Source organism: Hemibagrus wyckioides, linkage group LG13 (assembly GCF_019097595.1).
Source record: "Hemibagrus wyckioides isolate EC202008001 linkage group LG13, SWU_Hwy_1.0, whole genome shotgun sequence".
Taxonomy (NCBI): domain Eukaryota; kingdom Metazoa; phylum Chordata; class Actinopteri; order Siluriformes; family Bagridae; genus Hemibagrus; species Hemibagrus wyckioides.
Genome location: NC_080722.1, coordinates 8,736,708 through 8,763,331, shown reverse-complemented (window position 1 = coordinate 8,763,331; position 26,624 = coordinate 8,736,708). Strand labels below are relative to the sequence as shown.

The 26,624-nt window shown below is 39.6% G+C and overlaps 2 protein-coding genes across 14 annotated transcripts in view; one reads left to right on the top strand and one right to left on the bottom strand.

Moving 5' to 3' along the window:
• Positions 1-18,263, bottom strand: part of jakmip3 (Janus kinase and microtubule interacting protein 3) — a 58,636-nt gene extending 40,373 nt beyond the window's left edge. For 7 of the 13 annotated variants that reach the window (XM_058405466.1, XM_058405470.1, XM_058405461.1 and 4 more), the window contains exon 1: positions 10,107-10,506. The gene's annotated coding sequence lies outside the window, so the exon portion shown is untranslated. Of the gene's footprint in view, positions 1-10,106; positions 10,508-10,553; positions 10,788-18,122 lie in introns of those variants that run through there. The other 6 variants (XM_058405462.1, XM_058405457.1, XM_058405463.1 and 3 more) reach the window with 4 other exon arrangements.
• bnip3 (BCL2 interacting protein 3) lies at positions 18,264-26,558 on the top strand. Its single transcript, XM_058405479.1, has 6 exons — positions 18,264-18,483; positions 20,133-20,289; positions 20,481-20,559; positions 20,714-20,820; positions 21,877-22,026; positions 24,642-26,558. Exons 1-6 carry the CDS (start codon positions 18,441-18,443, stop codon positions 24,685-24,687), a joined length of 582 nt encoding a protein of 193 aa, XP_058261462.1. The 5' UTR covers positions 18,264-18,440; the 3' UTR covers positions 24,688-26,558.
• The last annotated feature ends 66 nt before the right edge of the window (positions 26,559-26,624 follow it).

Here is a 26,624-nt window from a genome sequence, read left to right as displayed (position 1 = left end):
AATAATAGACGTGTGAGCCAAGATGCGTTCAGAAGGAGGCTTTTTTGGTGTTGGAAATTAAAGTAGCTCTTTATAATGTTAATCTTGTTGAAAGATAAGATAAAAACAAAAAAACAAAACAAAATTAAAATATTGAAAATGTACACGAGAGGTACACAATATGGCCAAAAGTACATTCCCATTCCATGACTATCAGCATTAAAAAAAAAAAAGTTTCTTTCTTGGTGTTAAAATAACCTTAATTCTTCGAAGAAGGTTTTACACTATGGAGTGTGACAGTGGGGATTTGTGTTCATTTAGTCAAGAGTGCATTAGTGAGGTCAGGCATTTACGTCAGGTGAGAGAAGTCTTGGTCAATGTTCCAGTTCATCCCAAACCTGTTCACTTGGGTTGAGGTTAGAACACTTGAATTCTACCAATGTAAGTTTGGGAAACCATGGTTTCATGGATTTCACTTTGTGCACAGGGCATTATCATGCTGAAACAGGATTTGGGCCTCTTAGTTCAAGTGAAGATAAATTGTAATGCTACAACAAAGACATTCTATACAATTGTTTGACTCCAACTACACTACCAGTCAAAAGTTTGGGACACATCTTCTAATTCCATGGTCTTTCCTGATGTTTATTTCTTTCTACATTGTAAAACAATGCTGAAGGCGGCCGAAATCCACAATAATGTCCTTTGAAGAGTTGATATTGAGATATGTCTGCTACTGATGCTCTGTAAAGCCTTCATAACGGCTCTAATCTGAGGTGCTGTTAATTGGTGATTTCTGAGGCTGGTGACTCTAAATGAACTTCCCCTCTGCAGCAGAGGTAAATTTTGGTCTTGCTTTACTGGGATGGTCTTCATGTGAGCCAGTTTCATCATGGTGCTTGATGGGTTTTGCAAATGCACTTGACAATACTGTTCTTACAAGAACTATTCCAGAACACCTGACCTTCGTGTCTTAAAATAACAACTGACTGTTTTTTGTTGTCCTTACATATGGATTACTTAAGTCCATGTGTGTTATTTCATAGTTTTGAAATCTCCAGTATTGTTCTAGAATGTAGAAAATAAATCCCTAAACAAAAAACATTGAAGTAAAAGGTGTGTCCAAACCTTTGACTGGTAGTGTATGTTGCAGTAGTTTTGAGAAGAACCACATATGGTGCATCCACATACTTTTGGCCATATTGTGCATCTGTGAAACTAAAATGTTACAGTATTTCACTGACACCCCTATGCAGCATAGCTTATATCCATTTCATTTTATACAACTGAGTGGTTAAGGGGTTTGCACAAAAGACCAACAGAGGCAGTTTGGTGGTCCACAGCTTTGAACTCACAACCTTCCAAACGGTAGCCTAACCACCATCTTAACCACTTCCTGAAAAACACGCACAGGTGAAACTCTTTTCATGTATCTGATGTCATTCGATATGATCCTCGAAGCTATATAATATAGTTATATAATGCAATCTATATGTAGTAGAGAGCTGCTTTATATCTGATTAAATCGTCACGGCTATAATGTAAGCTTTTATTTCTTTCATACTTGTACATGCAGCGCTCATTTCTGTACACCTGATACACAATCCAGACCTGTCTGGCTTTCTCTTCTGCAAATCCGTGCTAATGTTACGGTTTCATGGAAGCTAGCAGAGCGATCGTATCATACTAATCCATCCATCCATCCATTGTCTATACCCGCTTATTCCTTATTAGGGTCACAGGGGTCTGCTGGAGCCTATCCCAGCACACATAGGGCGAAAGGCAGGGGTATCATACTAATCATTTTTGTTAAAATTAACAATGTTTCTCTGTTAAATTTTGTAGTTTCATGTTTGACTCATAATACTAGGTGGAACCACCAAATCTGAAGAATCACAACAAGTCACTTATGTGAGTTGGTATAGACTAAACCAAACCATATGCGAATAACATAAATATGGATAAAACTATAATATAATATCTAACTTGTTGGCAAATGGATGTTGGTACATGTGTAGAATATTCCAGTAGCTAAATGAGTGTGTATGTCTGCATGTGTGCTTTCATGTTTGAAGATCTTTTTTGTTCTGAGCCAAACTCACAGCGGTGAGTGACTTTAATACAATACCTCAATTACACCACTTTTGTTCGGATCTCTTGGCCTGAGCAATCTTCAACAGAGCCTTTTTGTAGTTTCAGCAGTTCTGCATGAATCCTCAGTATGATTAATTATATGTCCTACCAGCATGTGTTTGGATGAAATGTATTGTTTAGTAATGTACAACAGTTAATCATTACTACACCCCAGTGCTGTTGTTCAATTTCACGGCTCACTCATAGGGAATTTTATGGCAGACAATACACATAAATTAAAACTAATAATGAACAGCTAAAGAAAATAACATGTTAACAAACACATATAGTTATTGATATAGTTGTAAAGAGGTTTTCTGTTGTATATGTAACCTTTAACAGGAGACATGTAATTTATGTAACTAGGGGATGTGCTAGCTTAGTGGTTAAGGTATTGGACTATGGAAGGTTGTGAGTTCGGATCCTAGGTCCACTAAAGCATTAGCAAGGCCCTTAACCCTCAATTACTCAGTTGTAGAAAAATGAGATAAATTGTAAGTCGCTCTGGATAAGGGCGTCCGCTAAATGTAACACGTATGGAAGGTGTCTCAGGTGTCAGCACTTTGTAACATTCAATAAGTTTCCCAGGTTTTCAGTAACCTGACAAACTACGTGAAAAACCTATTATCTTCAAGAAAAATAAAAATTTGAGTGAACAATTGTATATAACAGAAAAATATGAGCAATATCAGGAACTAACTTGTCGCACAGACTTTCTGTTACACTGTATTGTGTTTCTGTTCATTGTAACTATAAACAGTTATCGTAAACGTGAATCGAAAAAACGTGAGTTGAAATTGTCGTTAAATCACTGTGATATGAGTGGAATAACACTCTTTGGAGCATGATATACATTGAGGTGGTCACAATATCCCAGCATGCATCACTGTGCGTTTTAGTTTTACTATAGCAGCACATTTTATTAGGTGTTATTCTTTACTTAACGCTCTCCTTATATATAATCGTTTCTATAGGAGTAATGCCAGAATGCCATGAACAGATTCAGAAAACATGTGTACTGTAATTGTTGAGAATTTTCTGTGAACTTTTATTTAGTTTTTTTTTTCTCCAGTGTCGGTGCTTTGTAAAATGAGTCGTAAAGATGTAAACCTACACAGAAAACCTTTCAAAGACAGAGGATTTTTTTTTGCAGTTTCTCATTAACATGTCACGGTACAGTGCTTTGTCTCATTAGCATCAAGAGAGAGAAATAAGAGAGGCTGGAAAAGGAATAATGGTTTATAGCTGCTATAAAATACATGATGAAAGAAACCTGGATTGTTTTATAATAATATTATATTGAACTCTACATTGTTAAAATGTATGATACCTAATAATTGCTGTGGTATAAAAGGAATAAAACACTGCAGAATAATAACTATATTATATATAATATAGTTAATAATATTATTATAATAATAATATATTATAATAACTATATTATAATAATAATAATGGTTACTGGAAAATAATCTAATTTTGGGGGATAAAAGTACAGTGAAAAAGGGGACCTATATATATATATCTATATATATATATCTATATATATATATATATGCTGAGTATACATAAAAATATGATGAAAATCTCTCAAGGCACTGCTTGGTACTATAACTGTAGTATTTATGTATATTTAGGGAATTAAAACAGGTATAGAAAAATAGTGCAAAGGTCATGTGGCTGATGTAAAACACCAGTGTCACTGGTTTCAAATCTCAGCTCAGTTTATTCCCTGTTTTGGAAAAACACTATCAAATGGATGTATAAACAGTAATTGTGCTAATATTACTCAATTCAACCTGTGGAACCAATGTATGCCTTTGAATTAAGTAAATTCAACAAGCTGTTTTTTTAGTGTAAATCCCAAGCTCAGTAAAGATGCATCTGGCCCATATCAAACTACCCCCTGGTTGACTAGTTTCCTATAAGAGCATGCTCCATCGTGTTGTATTCCTTACACAATTCCTCAAGCGCATTCCATATGGATGCTACACGAGAAGCACGTCATTCACAAAAAAGGAGAATGATTTCGTCTTCCTATGTGAACAAATCTGTTGAGAATAACAGGGTTTTTTTTGTGCTTTTCTTTGTCTGAATCCATAAGAAGATGGAAAAAAAAAGAGAGCAGTACTTAGTGAATCATATTTAGTCAGAATAAAGGTAATCTCTCTAACAGCTCAGTGGGGGAAGGTCATAAAAAGCAACACAGTGCTAAAATCTCTTTGAAAGACATTTTGCACAGACCGCTGTGACTCGCTGCTGCTTTAATACACGTGACTTATTTTCTTTTAGCCTAGAACCCCTGACAGCACATAAGGCACAAACTGCTTTTGAAAACACAAACATGAGCTACATTTTAACGAGCCGTGGGCACACTGCACCTCGGTAATGGTCATACTGCTTAAAAAGCTTAATCTCAACGGAAAGCATAGCAAAAATTGTTTAATTAAGGAAAATTGGTCTTATTACTGAAATTGTGTCTATGCAAATCAAGGCACCATGTCAAGAAGAGATAATGTATTGAAGGTCATTTTTTTTTACAGACACATTAACCCCGGTAATGGATTAAACACCGCCACCGGGGGGTTGCTATTGAATTCTTTCTCTACTGTGCATTGAGAATGCTGTTTGTTTCTAAAATATCAATTTCTCTCCATCTTTTTGTCATTCTGAGTGTTTGGGCAGAACAAGGAAGTCAAATGTCAATATACACCAACCAGGCATAACTTTATGACTACCTGCCTAATATTGTGTTGGTTCCCCTTTTGCTGCCAAAACAGCCCTGACCCATCATGCACTGTGTATTGTGACAACTTTCTATCAGAACCAGCATTAACTTCTTCAGCAGTAGCTCGTCTGTTGGAATGACCACATGGGCTAGACTTAGCTCCCCACGTGCACCCATGACCCTGTCGCCGGTTCACCACAGTTCCTTCCTTGGACCACTTTTGATAGATACTGACCACTGCAGACTGGGAAAAACTCCCTGAGATGATATGAGGAAGAAACCTTGAGAGGAACCAGGCTCAGAAGGGAACCCCTCCTCATTTGGGTGACACTGGACAGTAAATAATGTAAATGTTGATAATGTCCTTTCTGCAACAGCAACCAAGAACTCTTGAGGAACTAATAGGTCAGTGTAGTTTCTGAGTTCATTACTGACTTAGCACTAACTCACACATTCATTCTCCCTTTGGGGCAATTTATAGTCCAATTATTATCATGTTTCTGGTAGGAGGAAAGAAAATGAAGAAACTGTAGAAAACATCTTTAGCAATTCTCCTGGGCCACAATCCATGCCAGTTTATTCAGTAATCACAATTAGACTTAATTATGTGGTTCTTGATGCTAAGCAGGAAGGGTGGCTTCAAGATGATGGTACAACTTGAACACAAGTCAACATGACCTTTTATATATATGTGCAGACTACATTGGTGGTGAATTAGAAGATAGTACACTTCTGATTTAATATGACTTTAATTTATTTCATGGAGTATATGCATGCCTCACTAAGCTAAATGATGTGTGATGATTTAGATATCCAGTTTAGACATAGTGCTTAACCTTGTCTGTTAGTACCATCGAAATTGACTCAAAATATCTGCTTAATACAATAAACACATCTGGGCTGATCAGATTATTTAGGATTTGGAATAAGAGGAAGATTTATTAATTAAATTAAATTAATTTAATTAATAATAATTAATTAAATGAGATAATATGAAGGATAGGAAAAAGCAGAACACTACCAACAGCTTGAGTGTGTGTGTGTGTGTGTGTGTGTGTGTCAGTGAGTAGATTTTACATTCATGCCCTAAAAGCGTGAACAATAGCATAAAATCATGGCTTGCAGCCCAATCATATTTCAGCTGAATGTTCACTTTCTTCTCCATTTCTGTCATCTGCATTCATGAGCTCTTACGTTCTGGGTGCAAATTATTCCTGACACTTTATTCTAGCAAAACTCATCTAATTGCCGTCTCAGAAAACAGGAAGTCACGTTAAAATATATAAACGCACTCTTGACTCACAGCTTCACTACGGCCTTGATATATTTTCAGTCCAAGACTGCAGTGCAGGGATATTAGCAACTTAGCAATGCTTTTCTTCAGGTTGAAGAGGGTGTGAATGGAAATGATGGTTTAGTCCTGACTAATATTGATTCATATTGATCAGGTCTCAGGTTCTTAATGGAAATACTGTCTTTAGGATATTTTATGGTATGTAACAGATATTTACAGGTCAGTTTGTGGGACTAGGAGTATGGTGAAGATGTGAAACCAACAAAAATGCATACATTTATGTCACTGATGTTCTAACTGAGGCCAGGCTTCAGTGAAGCCTCATGTGTAAAGAAATCCTCCAGTGCTTTTCAACCTCATCTCTATGTAATGCATACAGTATGCAATTAGCACAAATGATAATTTGATCAGGATTTCCTATAATAAAGGGGAAAATGAAAAACCTGTTTACTCTATATTGTCTTACAGTATATAATGGTAGATAAGTACATTCATTGAATTCAGTTGCTAAGCGATGAACATACGTATATTCATAGGGTTGTGAGTTTGATGTTCTCCTCAAGGGGTTTCCTCAGGGTACTCTGGCTTCCTCCCCCAGTCCAAAGACATGTGTTATAGGCGGAGTGGCATCTTTAAATTGTCTGCAGTGTGTGAAGGGGTCCAGGGTGTCCCCTGCTTTGTACCCTAGGTCATCAGGGATAGACTCAAGGCTCCCAGTGACCTTGTGTATGATAAGTAGTATACACAATGGATGGATGGATTGGTGGCTGGATGGATGGATGATCCAAATTTGTCCTTGGCACTCAAGCAAGAGAGCATTAGATTCCTTTGGTACAGAAGATAAAGTGTGACATCGGAGACAAGATGGCTGCATTAGAGCTTCCTCTCAGTCCTCTGTCTCTCTGAAAAGTATTTGTGATCAGCTCAGCTCAGTTAAGTTGGGTTCATTTTGCCTAAGTAGAAAGGAGAAATCCTCCTGGCGTCAGTCTGTGTTTGGAAAGTCTATAATACAACTCCATTACATTCAAGAGGCTGGAATCAAAGCTTAATAACTACTAAGTACCAAAAACCAGACCAGTCTTTATAAGATAGAATGATAATTTAGATGTTAAAGGAATACTCAAGCCTTATATACCCAAATTTCTATCTACCACATTTGTGTGTGAATACAGCAGGCCTGACTCAACACTTCAGACAGTCTAAGGCCAGTTGCTGAGGCTGTGATTCTAACCAGAATGCTGATTTTTACAGAATGTCTTTGTAATATTTATAAATTAAGCTAAATCTTTGTAAGCTCAATTATTTGTCGTTTAAATCATCCGACTTTTATTTCAAAGGCAAAAAATTTATGATTGGGTTTTATCAATTCAAAAGCATAAACATGGAAGTAAACGCAGGGAAGTTTCCATGTCATGATACACAAAACCTTCAGGAAAGTGAGCAGACCTATAATTAACTTTTTATTGTTTTGCTCCAGTGTTTAAAAAGTAGACAAGAACAGCGTTTGCTAAGACTTCCTCTCATGTCTGTTTCAAGTTTTAAGTCTTTTACAGCAAATGTCACATGTCTAGATTGTAATATTATAGCTTTATACACCGATCAGCCATAACATTATGAGCACTGACAGGGGAAGTGAATAAGACTGATGATCTCCTCATCATGGCACCTGTTAATGGGTGGGATATATTAGGCAGCAAGTGAACATTTTGTCCTCAAAGTTGATGTGTTAGAAGCAGGAAAAATGGGCAAGTGTAAGGATTTGAGAGAGTCTGACCAGGGCCAAATTGTGATGGCTAGACGACTGGATCAGAGCATCTCCAAAACTGCAGCTCTTGTGGGGTGTTCCCGGTCTGCAGTGGTCAGTATCTATCAAAAGTGGTCCAAGGAAGGGACAGTGCTGAACCAGTGACAGGGTCATGGGTGGCTAAGGCTCACTGACGCACGTGTGGAGCACCGGCTGGCCCGTGTGATCCGATCTAACAGACGAGCTGAAGAAGTTAATGCTGGTTCTGATAGAAAGGTGTCACAATACACAGTGCATGACGGGTCAGAGCTGTTTTGGCAGCAAAAGGAGGACCAACACAATATTAGGCAGGTGGTCATAATGTTATGCCTGGTCAGTGTATATTCGCATATTACAGAATTTAATTTTGAGTGAACATGCTTTTGGTGTTGTTGTTGTTGTTGTTGTTTTGAACGAACGTCTGTGGTAATCACTCATACACTAGAGATGCAGTAGATAAAGATTATGAAAAATGCTGAAGTATTCCTTTCAGAGAGATGCATAAAAATCTCAGGATTTCCATCACAGCAGGCGCAAAATGCTTAGTCTACTGAATACTTTAAGATATTTAAATGTTTCTGTGAGGGGAAAAACGGAGCGTGACTGTGAAATATGGTAAGCAAGTGGATTTGCAGCTAGTTACAGGCTGAATGGCACAAAAAAAGGGTCTCATTGTTCAAATTATTCAAAGGCTTGAGATTACCAGGGCGCTTCCAAAATAAATAAAAAAACACATGATAAACACCGAGAGAATTCCCAAAGTGACACAGATTGTAGGATTAGTACCACTCTGCATGAGACAGTTTAGACACAAGGGTAATTTAACCCTTTAATCACCTCTGAGCACTATGACTCAGCATGTTTTGCTTACATTAGTGAGGGTTATTCTTATGTAGTTTTCATTCATAATTCAGTTTCCAACACACAGCCCTATGAGTAATGTGTTAAAGCACATCACTGATTGAGAGGTTGCTGATTTATACCCCCTCAGAGCCTGGGGTTGGTCATTGATCATGTGATTGAGCTCACCATTCAAATTCCTTCAATATAATGATGGGGCATTAGTGGGTACTTTATGTTAGAGCAGTGATTTTTTTTTTTTGGTCATAGGTTGTAGCTCTTCAGGGGCCGAATCTCTGATCAGACATGCAATCTGATCCCTTTATAATCAGATTACATGTGTAGCATCGGGAGTAGTTACAAGCAAGAGTATACGCCTTTTGCAAAATAGATGAACAAAATTAAGTAATAAAATGAACGAAATAATTGGGAAAAAAGATAAATAAATAAATAAATAAATAAATAAATAAATAAATGAATGAATGAATGAATGAATGAATGAATGAATGAATGAATGAATGAATATATCTTTCTTGTGGTCTATTAAATAGTTGATGTGAAACAGTCGATGTTTTTGTATTAAGTATTTTTTTATCTTTTTAAAAATCTGTCTAGAGTTCTAGAAATATGATGTTTCTTCAAACCCCCCAACAGAATGTCTGATTTTCTATTTCAAATAACTTTCTGCAATGATAAAACCTCTACAACGATCACCTAAACTAAATCTGAAACTCAGGGTCATTTTTTCATCTAATATTTAAATTTGGGCATAAAATCTTAGAGCCAAACTCACAAATCCCCTGAACCAGCTGAGCTCTGTGAACATTCATCAATACCCAAAAGACCCATTTAAAAGTTCAATCTCTTCACTACGGCTGTAAATATAGAGCCATAACGCCAAAAACATCTCCATAATCTGATTAGATTATTCAAAGATTCAACTTTGGATAGGATTATTTAAGCACTTTTACAACATTCCACCATCAGGATGGTATTGAATCATTGACACAAACCTGGACAAACAGCATCTTTCCATTAGAAACAGGAATTTATAACAGACAGGCCAACTGAGGAGAACTAGCCTTTAGCAACACAATCCAAGCTCACATACATCTTAAAATAACCCAACTGTTGGAGCATCATTTGCTGTGAAATGTATTTACCAAGCTGTTGCAGCTACAGGATCTGAATTTCCAGTTTGCAGTGGCAGCTTGCAGTCCAGCAGGCCGTGATCAAGATCTTTCACAGGTAAGCTACATCTCTGTGGAATGCGTATGATCCCTGCCATCAGCACAGAAAATAGAAACACTTCCGCTTGAATGCATGCAGAGAACAGCAATAAGACCAACCTGCAGATCCTGATCCTGATTGTGCTGCGTTTTCAATCTGCGTGCTGCAGCCGGATCCTCCGTCATCCTCAGTGAGTCGTAGCACACGCTCTGAAACGAGAACGGATGTGCTGTCATGCCCAGAGCTTCATACGAACGTTTCAGCATCCCTCTGTTCTCCTCTCATCTCTTCTTATATCATTTCATCTCAGTTTTTTTTTTCCCTGTCCTCTTCTGCAAAGGCACAGAGGATGGATGCAACACCAAGCACAGCCGGCTTCACAACTGAGCCAGGGGACAATGATTCATCAGAAAGAGCAACAGTCAGGAGCAAAGAGAAGAATTAAAAAGAACGGAGAATTGCCAAAGGAGGAGTTTTAGAGTGGGTGATATTTTGAAGGAGATAGATAGATAGATAGAGAGAGAGAGAGAGAGAGAGAGAGAGAGAGAGCAGGGCTGGGCGCTTACCATAAACACACCCCCAACCCTGATGGAGCGCGGGATGAAGCTGGCAGCAGAGTGGAGGAGAGGAAGAGAGGAGGAGGTGATGGAGGAGGAGGAGGAAGAGGAGGAGGAGGCGGTGGCTGAAGCACACGCACATACACAAACAAGTACACACATACACAGTGGAGCTTAGCAGTGTGTTGCAAAACACACTGTTGGGATGCGCGATGCTGTGAGCTCAGATCCTGTTATCTCCTGGGGTGTTCTGTGTGCATGTGTGTGTGTGTTTGAGAGAGAGAGAGAGAGAGAGAGAGTGTGTGAGTGAGTGAGTGAGTGTGTGAGTGTGTTACAGAGGCAACTCATGGCTCATTCCACCACCTGCTGGTCACCACACTGCATGTCAGGGAAAAAATACATGTACAGATGTACAAACATGATTAATAATAATAATAATAATAATAATAATAATAATAATAATAATAATAATAATAATAATAATAATAGAAAACCACTAATAATGTTATAGAGTAATAATGTTACTCTGAAGTATAAACAGGATGTCACCTAACACTGACTGTGTGAACCTGAATTGTATAACACACACACAAACATATATACGTATACACAACCCTCCACTCCTGTAGGTGGGGCTAAAGAGACAAATGATGTACAGTGGCACTATTCTGGTGACACACATTATGGTATGGTGAAAGAAGATTTCACAATGACATTTCACAACATTTTTGCATGATAGTATAATAATTTCCTATAATAATCAAGAATGAGGAGCTATTTAATAGTTTCGGAATCGATTTACCAAGGGATCTAAGATGACACAAAAACTTTTCTATTTGATGATAAAACATTAGCCACACGTGTCATTTTTTCCCCTAACTCTTGGTTACACCTCCAACTGACATGCTTCGTTACTATCACTACATTTTAATGAACACTATTTTTTACTTCTATTTTATTTTATTGTGTTAAACTGCTGATCTACAGGGTGACTGAAAAGTCAAGAACCACCAAAACTAAACCACCGAAACTTGCACTCTACACATTTTCTCAGCCACTGTATCATGTTTTTGTGGCTCGACATATTCGGAGAGACATATCTGCTTAACATATTTACATTTAACTGGTATATGTCTTTGTCCAGAGTGACTTACAGAAGTGCTTTGAAGTCTCTACCAGTGAATACATCCTGATACTGGTTCACTAGGTCATGGACTAAAAATACCATCAGTCCAAAAACTCTGGAGTTTTTTCTCTTTGGATATATCAGGAAAAGCAGACATACAACACATTTGAGTACTTCCAAAAGTGTTAAATTCTTTGGAGACTTCAAGTCTTAGATCCTTTGGAGACTCCGAGTGACTCAGCTGTTCGGACATCTAGGGGAAGTTCATTTCAACCACCTTGGTGCCAGAACTGAGAAGATTCTTAATGCATGCCTTCATTGAACCCTGAGAGATGCTGGGATCAGTCCAGCAATGCTGGATGATGATCGGAGAGAGTGTTGGGTTAGATAAGTGCTTTGAGGCAAGTGGGTGCTGGTCTGTTTTTAGTTTTGAAGGCATGCATTAAACCTACCCCCAGTGGTTCCTGACTTCATGAACACACTATACATAGAACTGTGTGCTTGTTAATTTCTTTCATACTAAGCACCATATAAATGTGTTTTTAGAGCTGTCCTGATTGTGTGCAATTGTCACACATTATTAAGTCTATCTAATATCACACAATGACACATCAAGTGTAATTACAACATAACTACGATGTCTTCTTCTTCTTCTTTCAGCTTTTCTCTTCAGGGGTCGCCACAGCGAATCATCTCTCTCCACCTATCCCTATCTTCTGCATCCTCAACACAATCCCACTAGCTTCATATCCTCATTTATTACATCCATATACCTCCTCTTTGGCCTTTGGCCTCTTTTCCTCCTGCCTGGCAACTCTATGTCCAACATTCTTCAATATAGTCACTCTCCCTCCTCTGAACATGTCCAAACCATCTTAATCTGGCCTCTCTAACTTTGTCCCCCAAACGTCCAACATGAGCCATCCCTCTGATGTACTCGTTCCTAATCCTATCCAACCTTGTCACTCCCAAAGAGAACCTCAACATCCTCAGCTCTGCTACCTCCAGCTCTGACTCCTGTCTCTGTCTCAGTGATACTGTCTCTAATCCATACAGCATGGCCGGTCTCACCACTGTCCTGTACAACTTCCCCTTGATTCTCACTGAAAATTTTCTATCACACAGAACTCCTGACACCTTTCTCCACCCATTCCAACCTGCCTGCACTCGTTTCTGTACCTCTTTCCACACTCTCCATTACTCTGGATGGTTGACCCCAAGTACTTAAACTCCTGTACCTTCTTCACCTCTTCACCCTATAATCTTACTGCTCCACTTCCCTCCCTGTCATTCACACACATGTACTCAGTCTTACTACGACTGACTTTCATTCCTCTTCTCTCCAGTGCAAACCTCCACCTCTCCAGGTTTTCCTCCACCTGCTCCCTGCTCTCACTACAGATCACAATGTCACCTGCAAACATCATTGTCCAAGGAGACTCCTGTCTGACCTCTTCTGACAACTGGTCCATCACCATAGCAAACAGGAAGGGGCTCAGAGCCGATCCCTGATGCAGTCCCACCTCCACTCTGGACTCCTCTGTCTGCCCTACAGCACACCTCACCACTGTCCTGCTCCACTCATACATGTCCTGCACCACCCTGACATACTTCTCTGCTACTCCTGACTTCCTCATACAGTACCACAGCTCTTCTCTTGGCACCCTGTCATACACTTTCTCCAAGTCTACAAACACACAGTGCAACTCTCTCTGACCATCCCTATACTTCTCCATCAACATTCTCAGAGCAAAAATTGCATCTGTTGTGCTCTTTCTGGTCATGAAGCCATACTGCTGCTGACAAATTTCCACTACCTTCCTTAACCTAGCTTCCACTATGCTTTCCCATAGCTTCATTGTATGGCTCATCTACTTTATCCCCCTATAGTTGCTGCAACTCTGCATGTCACCCTTATTCTTAAAGATCGGCACTAATACACTTCTTCTCCATTCCTCAGGCATCTTCTCACTCTCTAAAACCCTGTTAAACAGGCTAGTTAAAAATTCCACTGCCGCCTCTCCTAGACATTTCCAGACTTCCACCGGGATGTCGTCAGGACCAACTGCCTTTCCACTTTTCATCCTCTTCAAAGCCTTCCTGACTTCATCCTTTCTAATCTTATCTACTTTCTGTTCCACAGAGTTCACCTCCTTCCATCTCTTCTGTACACTCCCCTCACTTGTGAGCCCCTTTCTATCTCTATCCGTAATAACTCTAACTTGCCGCACATCCTTCCCATCTCGATCCCTCTGCCTAGCTAACCTGTACAAGTCCTTCCCTCTAGTGTCTAACCTAGTGTACAACTCATCAAACGCCTTCTGCTTGGCCTTAGACACCTCCCTCTTCACTCTGTGCTGTAACTCCTTGTATTCCTGTCTATTCTCTTCAGTCCTGTCCATGTTCCACTTCTTCTTGGCTAACCTCTTCCTCTCAATACTATCCTGAACTTCCTCATTCCACCACCAAGTCTCCTTATCTTCTTTCCTCCTTCCAGATGACACACCCAGCACCTTTCTTCCTGTCTCCCTGATCACTTCTGCTGTAGTTTCCCAGTCATCTGGCAGCACTACCTGACCACCCAGAGCCTGCCTCAACTTCTGTCTAAATTCCTCACAACATTCCTCCTTTTTCAGCTTCCACCACTTGGATTTCTTCTCCATCTCTATCTTTGACCTCTGCTTACAGACCATCAAATTTATCCTACACACCACCATCCTATGCTGTCTGGCTACACTCTCTCCCACTACCACTTTACAGTCACTAATCTCTTTCAGCTTGCCTCTTCTACATAGCATGTAGTCTACCTGTGTGCTCCTACCTCCACTCTTGTAAGTCACTCTATGCTCCTCCCTCTTCTGAAAATAAGTGTTAACCACAGCCATGTCCATCCTCCTAGCAAAGTCCACTACCACCTGTCCTTCAAGGTTCCTTTCCTTAACTCCAAACTTGCCTCATCACCTGTGTTCCCCTCACCAACATGTCCATTAAAATCTGCTCCTATCACCACTCTCTCACCTGTTGGCATACTCTCTATCACCTCATCTAATTCACTCCCGAATCTCTCTTTCTCCTCTAACTCACCACCTACCTGTGGGGCATAACCACTAACAACATTCAACATCACCCCTTCAAACTCCAACTTCAGACTCATCACCCTGTCTGACACTCTCATCACCTCCAGAACATTCCTCACAAACTCCTTCTTCAGGACCACACCTACCCCATTTCTCTTACTATCCACACCATAATAAAACAGCTTGAATCCTGCTCCTATACTACGAGCCTTGCTACCCTTCCACCTGGTCTCCGGTACACACAGTATATCCACCTTCCTTCTCTCCATCATATCAGCCAGCTCTCTACCTTTCCCTGTCATAGTACCAACATTCAGAGTTCCTATTCTCAGTCCTACACTCTTACCTTTCCTCTTCTCTTTCTGTCTACGCACTCTCCTTCCTCCTCTACTTCTTTGACCAACAGTAGCCCAATTTCCACCAGCGCCCTGTAGGTCAACGGCGCCGATGGCGGTCGTTGTTAACCCGGGCCTCGACCGGTCCGGTATGAAATTCAGAGTACTGACGATTCACATGGTTAAATTTGGCAATGTTTTATGCCGGATGCCCTTCCTGACGCAACCCTCTCTATTTATCCGGGCTTGGGACCGGCACAGAAGTCACTGGACTGTGACCCCCATGGCTAGATTACAACGTAACTACGATGTAATTACTCAAAATACGTGCACTGTTACATATGAATAAAAGTCAAGCTTACAGCATGTCGGGTAAACACATTTTGGGATGAATTACTTAAGGTCCATGCTACTACACAAATGTGACTTGAGCAGCATAACACAGAATTTATTTAACAAGATGAGTAATTACATTTATATAACTTGCTGGTTTTCCAATAGGTATTTGCTTTCTTTCTGGTTGTAGACGTGCATGTAGAGTTACCTATACTGCAACCAGCCAAGACATGACAACTTACCCAACATTAAATAAGCTGTATTGCTTATAACATCTGACCAAATGGTTGACCACTAATATGACAGCAATACAGAAAACTCAGAGAAAGAGTTTATTTCCTGTGCCAATGCAACAGATATTGTGACACAATATTTCCTGTTAGTTACCCCATTGTAGGAAATATTGCACGTAACTCTAAAACTATAAAAGTTACACTTTAAAATTACTTAAGCAATACTGTGTGGTTAGGTTACTATCAACTTACAGATTTATGGATTGACTTTACATCTTACACACACACACACACACATATTTGCAAAAGTATATACATAAAGGTAGAATCGTCATGAAAAACAAACATGGTAAAGCTACAGCAAATCCTTACTTAAGTAAAAGTGCAGTTTCTCAGTGAAACAAATAGTCTGCTAAATGTTTAAGTACAGCGTCAAGTTCTTTGTTCAAGGTTCAATAGAAACGCATCAAGTGCTAAATTTACATTAAGACACAAAGTATGAAAACTCAAACAGTTCTCTGGGTTATTCATCGGAAGGTCAGGGGTTCAAGACCCTGGACCGCCATCCTGCCACTATTGGGCCCTTAAGCTAGGACCTTAACCCTCTTTGCTCCATGGGTGCTGTGTCATATATTCCTAAGCTGGGATATGTGAAGAAAAAAAATTGACTGCTCTGTAATGTATATGTGACAAATAAAAACTTCTTCTTAACCATTCAAGAATGACAAAAACAAACAAACAAAAAAACATTTGCCTCGATTCATGCACTAATTTTTGTTACTGATGGCAAATAAGTGCTCCTTTCACCAAGCAACTAAGGAATGTGGGAAACATTAACTAAGGTTAACAAACCTCAGCTTTATTCCTTATCTTTTAATTGTCAACTAGCTTGATAACTCTGACTATACAAACCAGCTGATATATATATATATATATATGTATGTTATTAGTTACCTGTTTTTTTCTACAGTTTTTAAAATGTTGTACGTTATTTCATTTCATTTCATTGCACATGTTCTCTTTTTCGGCACTAAGTGTCCTGTGTTTTTTGTGTTGTCTTTTTGTACTTATTGCTTTTGCACTGTCTTGTCATTGCTCTGTTTGCACCTAGTTGCACACTTTGCACTTTATGTGGCTAAAACAAACTTCGGTCCTAGCTCTGTGTTGTTTTTTTGTGTTTGAATTTTATGTTGTATGTTTATGTAGCACCAGGGTCCTGGAGAAACGTTGTTTCATTTCACTATGTACTGCGTCAGCTATATGTGGTTGAAATGACAATAAAAGCTTCTTGAATCTTCAGTGCTATAATTCTGCACAATACACATCAGACACATCTGTTAACAATTTGTTCAGATTTAGATTTGTTGCTAAAAAAAAATCTTTAAAAATCCACGTCATGGCTTTAGAAATAGATGTTGAAAGTGAAAAATCTAGTGATGTAGCATTTAAATAGAGAAAACAGAGAGTTTTCTTTTGAAATGTAATCAAATGTCCAATAAAGTAAAAAAGGGTGAAAGAAGAAACCAGTATAGATAAATTAATAGATAAAGTTATTATAGATAAAGTACAGATAATTATGAAAACTTTAGCAACAGTAATTGTACTTTGCTATGCTTCATAACTGATACATATGATGCATAACATTTTGACCACCTGTCTAATCTTGTGTTGGTCCCCCTTTTGCTGCCAAAACAGCCCTGACCCACTGTGTATTCTGACCCCTTTCTATCAGAAACAGCATTAACTTCTTCAGCATTTTGAGCAACAGTAGCTCATCTGTTGGATCGGATCACACGGACCAGCCTTCGCACCCCACGTGCGTCAATGAGCCTTGGCCACCCATGACCCTGTCTCCGGTTCACCACTGTTCCTTCCTTGGACCACTTTTGATAGATACTGACCACTGCAGACCGGGAACACCCCACAAGAGCTGCAGTTTTGGAGATGCTCTGATCCAGTGGTCTAGCCACTACAATTTGTCTCTTCTTGTCCATTTTTCCTGCTTCTAACACATCAACTTTGAGAACAAAATGTTCACTTGCTGCCTAATATATCCCACCCACTACCAGGTGCCATGATGAGGAGATCATCAGTGATACACACTCATAATCTTATGCCTGGTCGGTGTATGTATTTAGTGTAAATTCTTTCATGCACATTATTTACATACATCACAGCATTAAGTTTCTGTATACACAGCCAGTAGAAAGAAAGCAAGAATTTTTATGTCCACCTTTGGGCAAACATTAAACTTAGGTTAACTGAAGGTCATCCACGGCCCATTGACATTACAAACATTAACCACAAAGGGGTTTAGATGTCAATCATCTTTATAATAAATAGTAAGTAAAACTTCAATTGGCAATGACTTAAACTGACCAGCATGATTTAATAATCACGTCTAAACCCGCAAATAGCGATTTTACAGATATTCCTGCAAACTATTGCACCTTTCTGTATTTTAAACCAACCTCGTTTGTAGTTCATAGGCTTTGTGGGCGGGGCATAAGAGGTTCTCAGCCTGACGGGCGGCTCTTTTGACCAATCAGCGCACACCAGCAGAGCAGTTATGGCTGACGTCACGGTGTTTGTTATTGAAGGTTTTGTATGGAAGCAGCGCCGAGTCACATGAACACACATGTGCGCTGTCTATGCGGCATTAAAGACTAAAACTCAAGCGACTAATGCGACCAGGCGCACTTTAAACGCTTTCGGTAATTAGCGGCTCGAAGGAGATTGTACTGTTTAAGAGGTGTGACTGTGCCCCTTCTGCCATCATCATCATCATCATGTCGACAGAAAAACAAAGTCTTCCCGAGGAGAATCTGCAAGGTAAAAAAACAAAAAATCTTACATTTATTAGAAATAAAAAATATGGTATGAATAAATGTTTTGTTACGTCAACACGAGAGGAGTGATTTAACCATACTTTAATGCACTGTGTTGTTGCTTCGAAGCATTTAGTGCTGAATAATATTTTAACATGAGTTTGGCATTAACATTAAGGACATTTTAATATTTGCAGATAAGTGCCGTGAACACGTGATTGACGCAATGATGTCATCACTGTCCATTCAGTGTCACTTTAATCCCGTTCAGTTGAATGGTATGTTTATTATTATTTCTGTTCACGTATATTCTACGTGAAAGAAACATGCCGTTTGTGATAAAAGACATTTATTTAACGCCACCATCAACAACAACAACAACAACAATACCAGCATGGAGGGACAAGCGCATTCCTCCATTCAGAATATGACGTCAGCGAGGCGGAGTCAGTGCCGCAATCTGATTGGCTGATGAGCGCACCATGACCGAGCAGAGTTATTTACAGCCTGTATTTACACCAGATCAGACACACCTGTCCTTTGTTGATCTGCTGCCCTTCATCTCATATTCGCCTTCTCAATACAGTTTTATTTCTAATGCTTATGATATTGATTATAGCAGATAAATGAAATTGTGAGCTTTTGTTACCTTTTCAAATGTAATGGTGGAGTTGTAAAGGCATTATGTTTGCACATCAATGATCCAGACACGAACACAGATCTGATCCAGAATATCAGGGCAATATCAGTCTTGCTTCCTATTATCTATAGGCCTATCATTCATTACAAGGTTTCTGTTTTATTATTTTTATCCTCCCACTCTCCTGGTGGTCCAGCAGCACGATCCCGCACTCTCATTGCCGCGGCCCGGGTTCGATTCCCCTGGGCGTTAACCCAGCCACTGAAGAGTTAACTCTCAGTGCCGGTCCCAAGCCCAGGTTAAATAGGAGGGTTGCATCAGGAAGGACACCCGGTGTAAAACCTGTGCAAAATTGAAACATGTGGACCAAATGATCCGCTTTGGCGACCCCGAAACAGGGAGCAGCCGAAAGAACAACAACATTTTTATCCTCTCACTCTCTTCCAGCACAGCATTTCAAGCCCACCGTGCCATGACTATTCACCATCCTCTGTCATATGACAAAACAGTTACAGATAGTTCGCAGATCTAAACATTAAAAAATACTAAGAAAAACTAACTTGAATGAATGTTATGTTTACCGACTACCTATATTATTGTATACTACTATTATATAACAGTACTATACTATTGTACCACCTTCAATATCATGACCAACCATCACTGATTAATAATAATATTAGTAATATTGCAAAGTACAGTGCATGGGGTAAACAATTTGTGACACAAATAAACCCTGTGACTAGTTTTGCCATTATAGTTTTAAGTAAGTAGGTACAGTATCATTAAGTTAACTGTAATGCACTTACTATCAAAAAGGTCAATGATGGAGTCAGATTGAGGCACTTTCTTCAAAGTGTATTACTTTGTGGTATATCTGGTATCCATGGCAACCTCAGTAACAAAAAAACACTTAATATGGTTGAATAGGATAAATATTAGCCAAGACCTACCTACAACACTACCAGACTGACATTAACAAGGTTTGAATGTGTTTGTTTTTATGATGGCAGGCTCTTGGGTGGAGCTGCACTTCAATAACGGAGGTGGAGGAGCTCCTAAAGCAACAGTGGAGGATCAGGCTCCCTCTGGAGACATGGAGAAGATGCTGCTGGACGCTCAGCACGAGTCCGGCAGGAGCAGCTCCAGAGGGAGTTTACCCTGTGACAGGTCTGTCCTTTCACAAGGAGCTTAATTAACATCCATTAACATTAGTTTCGTTAATGGTTAATTTCTTAACCATGCTAAAACACAAGGATGACAGAATTTGGTAGATTTACAAAACAACTATCACATCAGATAGTATGTAGTCTCAAAGTAAGAGACTCGCATTTGAACGTCGTCTTCTTTTACCTATCTAGTCCTCCAAGGTCCCAGACTCCTTTGCACTTGAGCAGAGGATCAGAGGTTCACAGCTCAGGAGAGAAAAACAGCTCACAGGTATATTTTAGTAACAGTTAAGCTCTAGATTGGATTGTTGAATCTTATTAGCTGAATTTAGTCAAATGTGCAGACTGTGATATTAATAAAAGCTTACACACAAACCTATGTATGATATGCTTCCGGTAACTAACCTGCCTTGTTTCGGTTTCAGTCCGATGAAGACTTTCTGGAGAGGAGGAAAGAGGTCGACAACCTGATGAAGAAAAACGCTGACTGGATATGGGACTGGTCGAGTCGACCAGAAAACATCCCACCCAAGTAAATCACGCACACATTACGCAGTTTAATGATTCTAATAAATGTCTATACCCTATACTGAGTAACATATAATGATTACAGCATTACTGTCGTTATCAACAAACAACACGCAACAGTTGTTGATGGTGTGCAGTTATAGGAAAATCATCAGTTACGGTGTTTACATTATAGTAATTTGTAAATGGGAACTTTTTTATTCCTTGTGTAATGATGTGGCGCTTCCATTGTTGAACAAGTTCCATTTAGAGGCATCCTCTCACTTCCTCTTGAAGTAAATTGTTTGTATGAATAACTCTGTCACACAAATGCAGCTTGTTACAAAAGAAAAGAAAAGAAAAGAAAAAAGAAAACTTCTGTCCTGAAGACTGTTACACTTCTTTAAAGCTTCACCTGTCTCTGACTTTCTCAGACAGAGGTAATATACAATATTTAAAGGCAAATGTATAAAAACTCTACACCTTCTTTTAGACAATGCTCTGCTGCTTAATAATAGAAACAGTACACTCTTCTTTTTTTTAATACCTATAAAAAAGTGGTGAACCGGGGACAGGGTCATAGGCACCCAAGCCTCACTGATTTGCATATGGAGCAAAGGCTAGTCTGTCTGGTCCAAGCCCACAGAATAGGTACTGAAGCAGAAATGGCTGAAAAAGCTCATGCTGGCAATGACAGAATGGTGTCAGAACACACAGTGCATCACAGCTTGCTGTGTAGCCACAGTCCAGACCGAGTGCCCATGCTGACCCCTGTCCTCTGCCGAAAGCACCTACAATGGGCACGTGGGCATGAGTACTGGACCATGGTCATAAAATCCGTTCAGATGATTCACCGTTAGGAGCTACTTCCTATTAACACACACAACATAGCTTCTTGTGGGACTGAATGGAACAACGTAAACATGTCTGCACATTTTTGTTCTTTTGAATTTAATCCTAAATTATAAAAGCTAAATATTTATATTGATATTTTTTGCTCTAGCATGCACTGTGTGTGTGTGTGTGTTTGGGGTCTGACTGTTTAAAATGAATAAATAACATGGCTTTTTATTGTTTTCAGGGAGTTCTTGTTGAAGCAGCCCAAACGCTCCAGCACCTTGAGTATCAGGAACACTAGTGTGATGAAGAAGGGAGGAATCTTCTCTGCCGAGTTCCTCAAAGTCTTCCTCCCTTCTCTCATCGTCTCTCACATCCTAGCTGTGGGGCTCGGGTAAGTGACGGCCACCACACACACACACGGATGTATAGTATAGATGAGCTTCAGTGAGGCTCAGCAGTGATTTTGAGTTTCTGGAGGGTTAGGGTTACGGTTAGGGTTAGATTGAGGGCGGAGTCATCCTGGAAGAGACCCCTCCCATCGGGATAGCTTTGTTTCATCATAGGATGAAGGTGATCAGCCAGAAGAACTTTGCATTGATGTACAGTAGATGATCCGTCCATCTTAGCGGACAATTACAGGATCCTCATGTTCTTTAGATCTTTTATTTTCCTGCGTTTTCTATAGGTTAACTGACATTTCTGGTATTTGGCAAACACTCTTATCTAGAGCGACTTACAATTTATCCCACTACAACTAAGCAATTGAGGGTTAAGGGCCTTGCTCAAGAACCCGGTGGGGGCAGCATGGTGGACCTGGGATTCAAACTCACAACAGGAGCCCAACACCTTATGAACTAAACTACCATATCCCTAAACCTACCACATCCCACATGTTTAAATCTATAGACATTTGCAGTACAGAGAGGATAACAGTATGCTGGTCATGTCCCTATAAATACACACAGCATAGATAATGACTGCACTCAGAGCTCTAATATGTGACACAGTTCTTTGCTGTTCAGCTGGCTTAAAGTTCATAACCTAGTTTGGTAAGAAATACACCAATAATAAATAAAAAAAATGGCTGTACAAGCCCTCTGTGAGGTTTTCCCTACTGTCCAGATCCTAGCAGTCTGATCTTCATTATGTAGTAGTATATATAATGTCCTCTGCAGTATAATATTAACTCGAACCCTGTGTCTGGTGAGTGAGTGAGCTGTTATAACCCTGACTTGAGTACGGTCAGCTGTGGAAGTTTTGGAACACAACACCGGCTTGTTTTTCTTTTAGCATGACACAGCAGTACAGCATGAACAGGCATGCAGGGTTATTCAGTGGACCTCTAGGAACATCCTGCTGTCCAGATCAGTAAAGCGCAGCACTGCTTTAGGTGATTAACTCTCTAAAAGCAGTCAATCTAAATCCTCTGGTCACATGCCGCTTAGTGCTGCTAAATCTATGGTACATCTCTCCTCGGTGTTGATAACACTATGTAACACGATTTTTGTTCCTGGGAAGTGAATGACATTTTCCAATTACACTTGATGGAAAATGATAAAAATATGATAGCCATTAAGCCCCTTGAAGATTGGGTTTGGGTTTTTAAGAGAACGAAAATTAGCGAAAAACGCCCAAAACTAACCCAAACTTTCATGGCTAAGGTGGACAAATCCACTCGTTTGTTTGCCTGGGGGGAAAAAAACAAGATCACGTATCCTGACTATCATTTTACCCGTCTACTAAAAGAGAGAAAAGAAAAAGCTGTACTTCCTACTGACTGTCCCAGAAGATAACTTTGTTTAAATGGAACAAGCTCCAAATGGTTCATGTGCATCTCTCTGTGGTCTGGATGATGTTGGTAGAAACTATTTCAATAGATTTAATTTGCTTGAACCGCTGCTCCAGGATCAGGAATATGAAAGGATAAAACAGGGACAAATCTGAATAAACTTAGGGAACAAATTTAATGCAGTCACTACACATTATTAAAACAGGACTTGAGGAGTGGGAATGGTTTTGCCACAAAGCCATCTAGTCCTAATTTAATTTCCTAAATTTAGTCGTGTCATCTGCTAATCACGGTAACGCGATTTCATTGAAATCCTACAAACCACTTGAGCTAAAGCCTCTACCACACAGGAACAGAGGCTTAAAAAAAGAAGACACTAGCTCAAACGATGACTTTATGTAATAGCGGTTTGTCCAGGACCACACATACTGTAGCACATTACTGAAATGATGCTTTCTGCCCTTTTGTTAAAGGTGTAAATAAGACGCTTTATCACTAGGGACATCATCAGGAGATTGAGTTAGTCGCTTATTTTCCCGTCAGTAGTAATGAACAAAATGAACTAATCGTATTCGAGTTATTAGTCTAGGCTTGTTAGCCTGGTTAATTGGACATGGATAAGATGGGACTTGATGGCACACTTGACACTTCATTTCTCTTGCTGATGCTTATTAAAGAATTTTTCCTGGTTTAGAATTAAAAACGAAATGAGGTACGAGTGAAATGTCTCTGAATAATAACAATACAGAAGGTGATAAGACTCGCCTCAGCAGCCGGCAGCATGTTAAGATAAGCGTGGCTCGATATCTTAAGCACTAGAAAGGCTAGATTTATTATTAATAATGAGAAAAATAAACAAACCTCCTTCATTCTCTCTGACGATATCAAGTAAGTTCAAACCTCACATACTGATTAAACATAACCCTTGAATTCAGGTGTTGTTTTTGGGCTTGGCCTCTTAATTCCAGTGAAAGGAACTCTTAATGCTTCAGCATACCAAGACTTTTTAGGGACTCCTGTTCCAACATGATAGTTCCTTTCACTGGAACTAAGGGGCCAAGCCCAACCCCTGAAATTAATGATTTGAAGGGGTGTCCCAAAATTTTTTTGCAACATATATGAACGAAGAATCTTTAGCTGTAAATCTGCATGTTTGTTAAACTTTGTCCTCCCCCCCTCCCTCTCTCCCCCCCTCCCCCCCTGCTCATTTCTCTCAGCGTGTACATCGGACGGCGTATCACTACCTCCTCCAGCACCTTCTGAGGGAAAACCTGCAACCCCGGGCTCCGGCTGCTTCCACGCCACTTCACCATCTCTGCTGCTTTGTCTTGAATCGGTGTTTCAGTAGATCCAAATAGGTCAGGAACGCTCGAGCCGTTTCCACTAGCGAGCCGTGTGCTCCGCTACACCACCCTCATCCCAACCCCTTGGTGTATTCTCCCCTGGCTCGCACTCTGCTTTTTACAATCCTGCCTGCACTGGGGAGGCCATTTTAGATTTGCAGCCAGTGGCTGAGTAGCGTTATCTGTGCTCCACCTTCATCTTTTATAATTTCTTGTGCAGATAAATAGAGAATCTGTTTAAAAAAGAAATATCAGTCATGTGAAATGTAGGTGTAAGGAAAAGAGAAAAACAGATCAATGTACTGGAGTTGGGAAATACATCATGTGGAGTATGGTTCTGGCTTAGGACTTGTAAATACTTTATGATGGGGTTGAGCAAAAAGATCACGCTGTATATGTTTTCAGTGAGATTTTGCTAAAGAATTGGAACAGCACAGCTTTTGTCTTTCGATAGATCATATTAAAGGAGGGGAGGAAATGAAACAAATGCCAAAAAAAAATACTATCAGCAATCACTTACTCATTTGAGATAAAGGGAATAAGTCTGAGTACAAATCTGAGTGAAATTTACACTCTTGGTTCTTTTATAGTCTGATTTGATTTCACACTGCACTGAATTCAACAAACTATAAAGCGATAACTATGTGAAAACCTAAATACAGCAAAAGGTAAACTGACTGGAAATCGGCACAGAGAAAGTCTATCTATAGATTAGATAATTCTATAATAGCAAAACTGTTTAATCTTCGTTTCTCTGTAGAAATTTCTAGATCACCCCGTTTCTGCAGGGCTACAGCTCTGGTCTTCAGCTCTGTGTAGTGTATAAAAGAAACAGCTGCCCACATCACAAAAGTACACTCCACGTTTGATTCATTTCTGCAATCGAGCTACACTAGAGTTTGTGTGGAACACCACAGGAACCACATCACTCAGACTGCTTGTTTTTGGTCCATACTCCGATTCCCTGCTTATGATTATTGTGTAAAGATGCACCAGGGTTCAATTCAAACCACAGCATACCTCAAAGCATTCAACCCAAGCGGCTCAAGCTGACGGTTATGATAAGTGTATAATATTTATTGATATGATTTTTTTATTAATGGTAAATCAACCCTGTGTATTAAAAGGTGCCACATCTAGGATTTTAGTAATCAGAGTGGAAAAGGAGAAGAACTGCTCCAACAGCACTCTCGCTAAAGGAGATGCTTGAATGGATCAGACTAGCTTTCAAAACGGCTGTAGCTCTTTCTCTACACACACACAAGACTAGTTAGATTACAAGTCAGATTTCATTCTTTACCAAATCTTGACACGTGATTATGTTACAAGACTTTTTTTTGTTTAATGCTGTGATATTTAACTCAGGTAAGCATCTTGGCAAGAGAAAACAGACGCCAGAAGAGCCACAACACGTTAGGTGTACCCAATAATCTGGTAGCTCAGTGTAGGACAATTCATATTTACCTACAAGCATGCATTTCTCCATTCCGCACGTCGTGTGTGCAGAAGAAACGCGAGCTCAAGCTCGTTTCCTTTTTTGTTTCTGCTTTCTCGGTTTCCTCTTAACTGAAATGTAGAGATTTCCAGATGTGAGCATTACGATAAAAAGATGTAAGGTCACCTTATAGCTGCTGTGAAGACCTCTCATTGGATTAAGGCAAGGAGGAAAAAGGGAACTCGAGGTAATTTAGTGCATGTCGTGTAGTGTGTAGAAATGGTACATCTATGTGCTCCCAAGTTCCATGGTTTTGTATTTTAAGTGAAAACCAATAAATCAAAATATCACCACCAGTCTATGTTGTGTCTAACTGCTTATTAGTGTAATCTCAAAGAAATCAAAAAAAGTTAGCCTTTAAG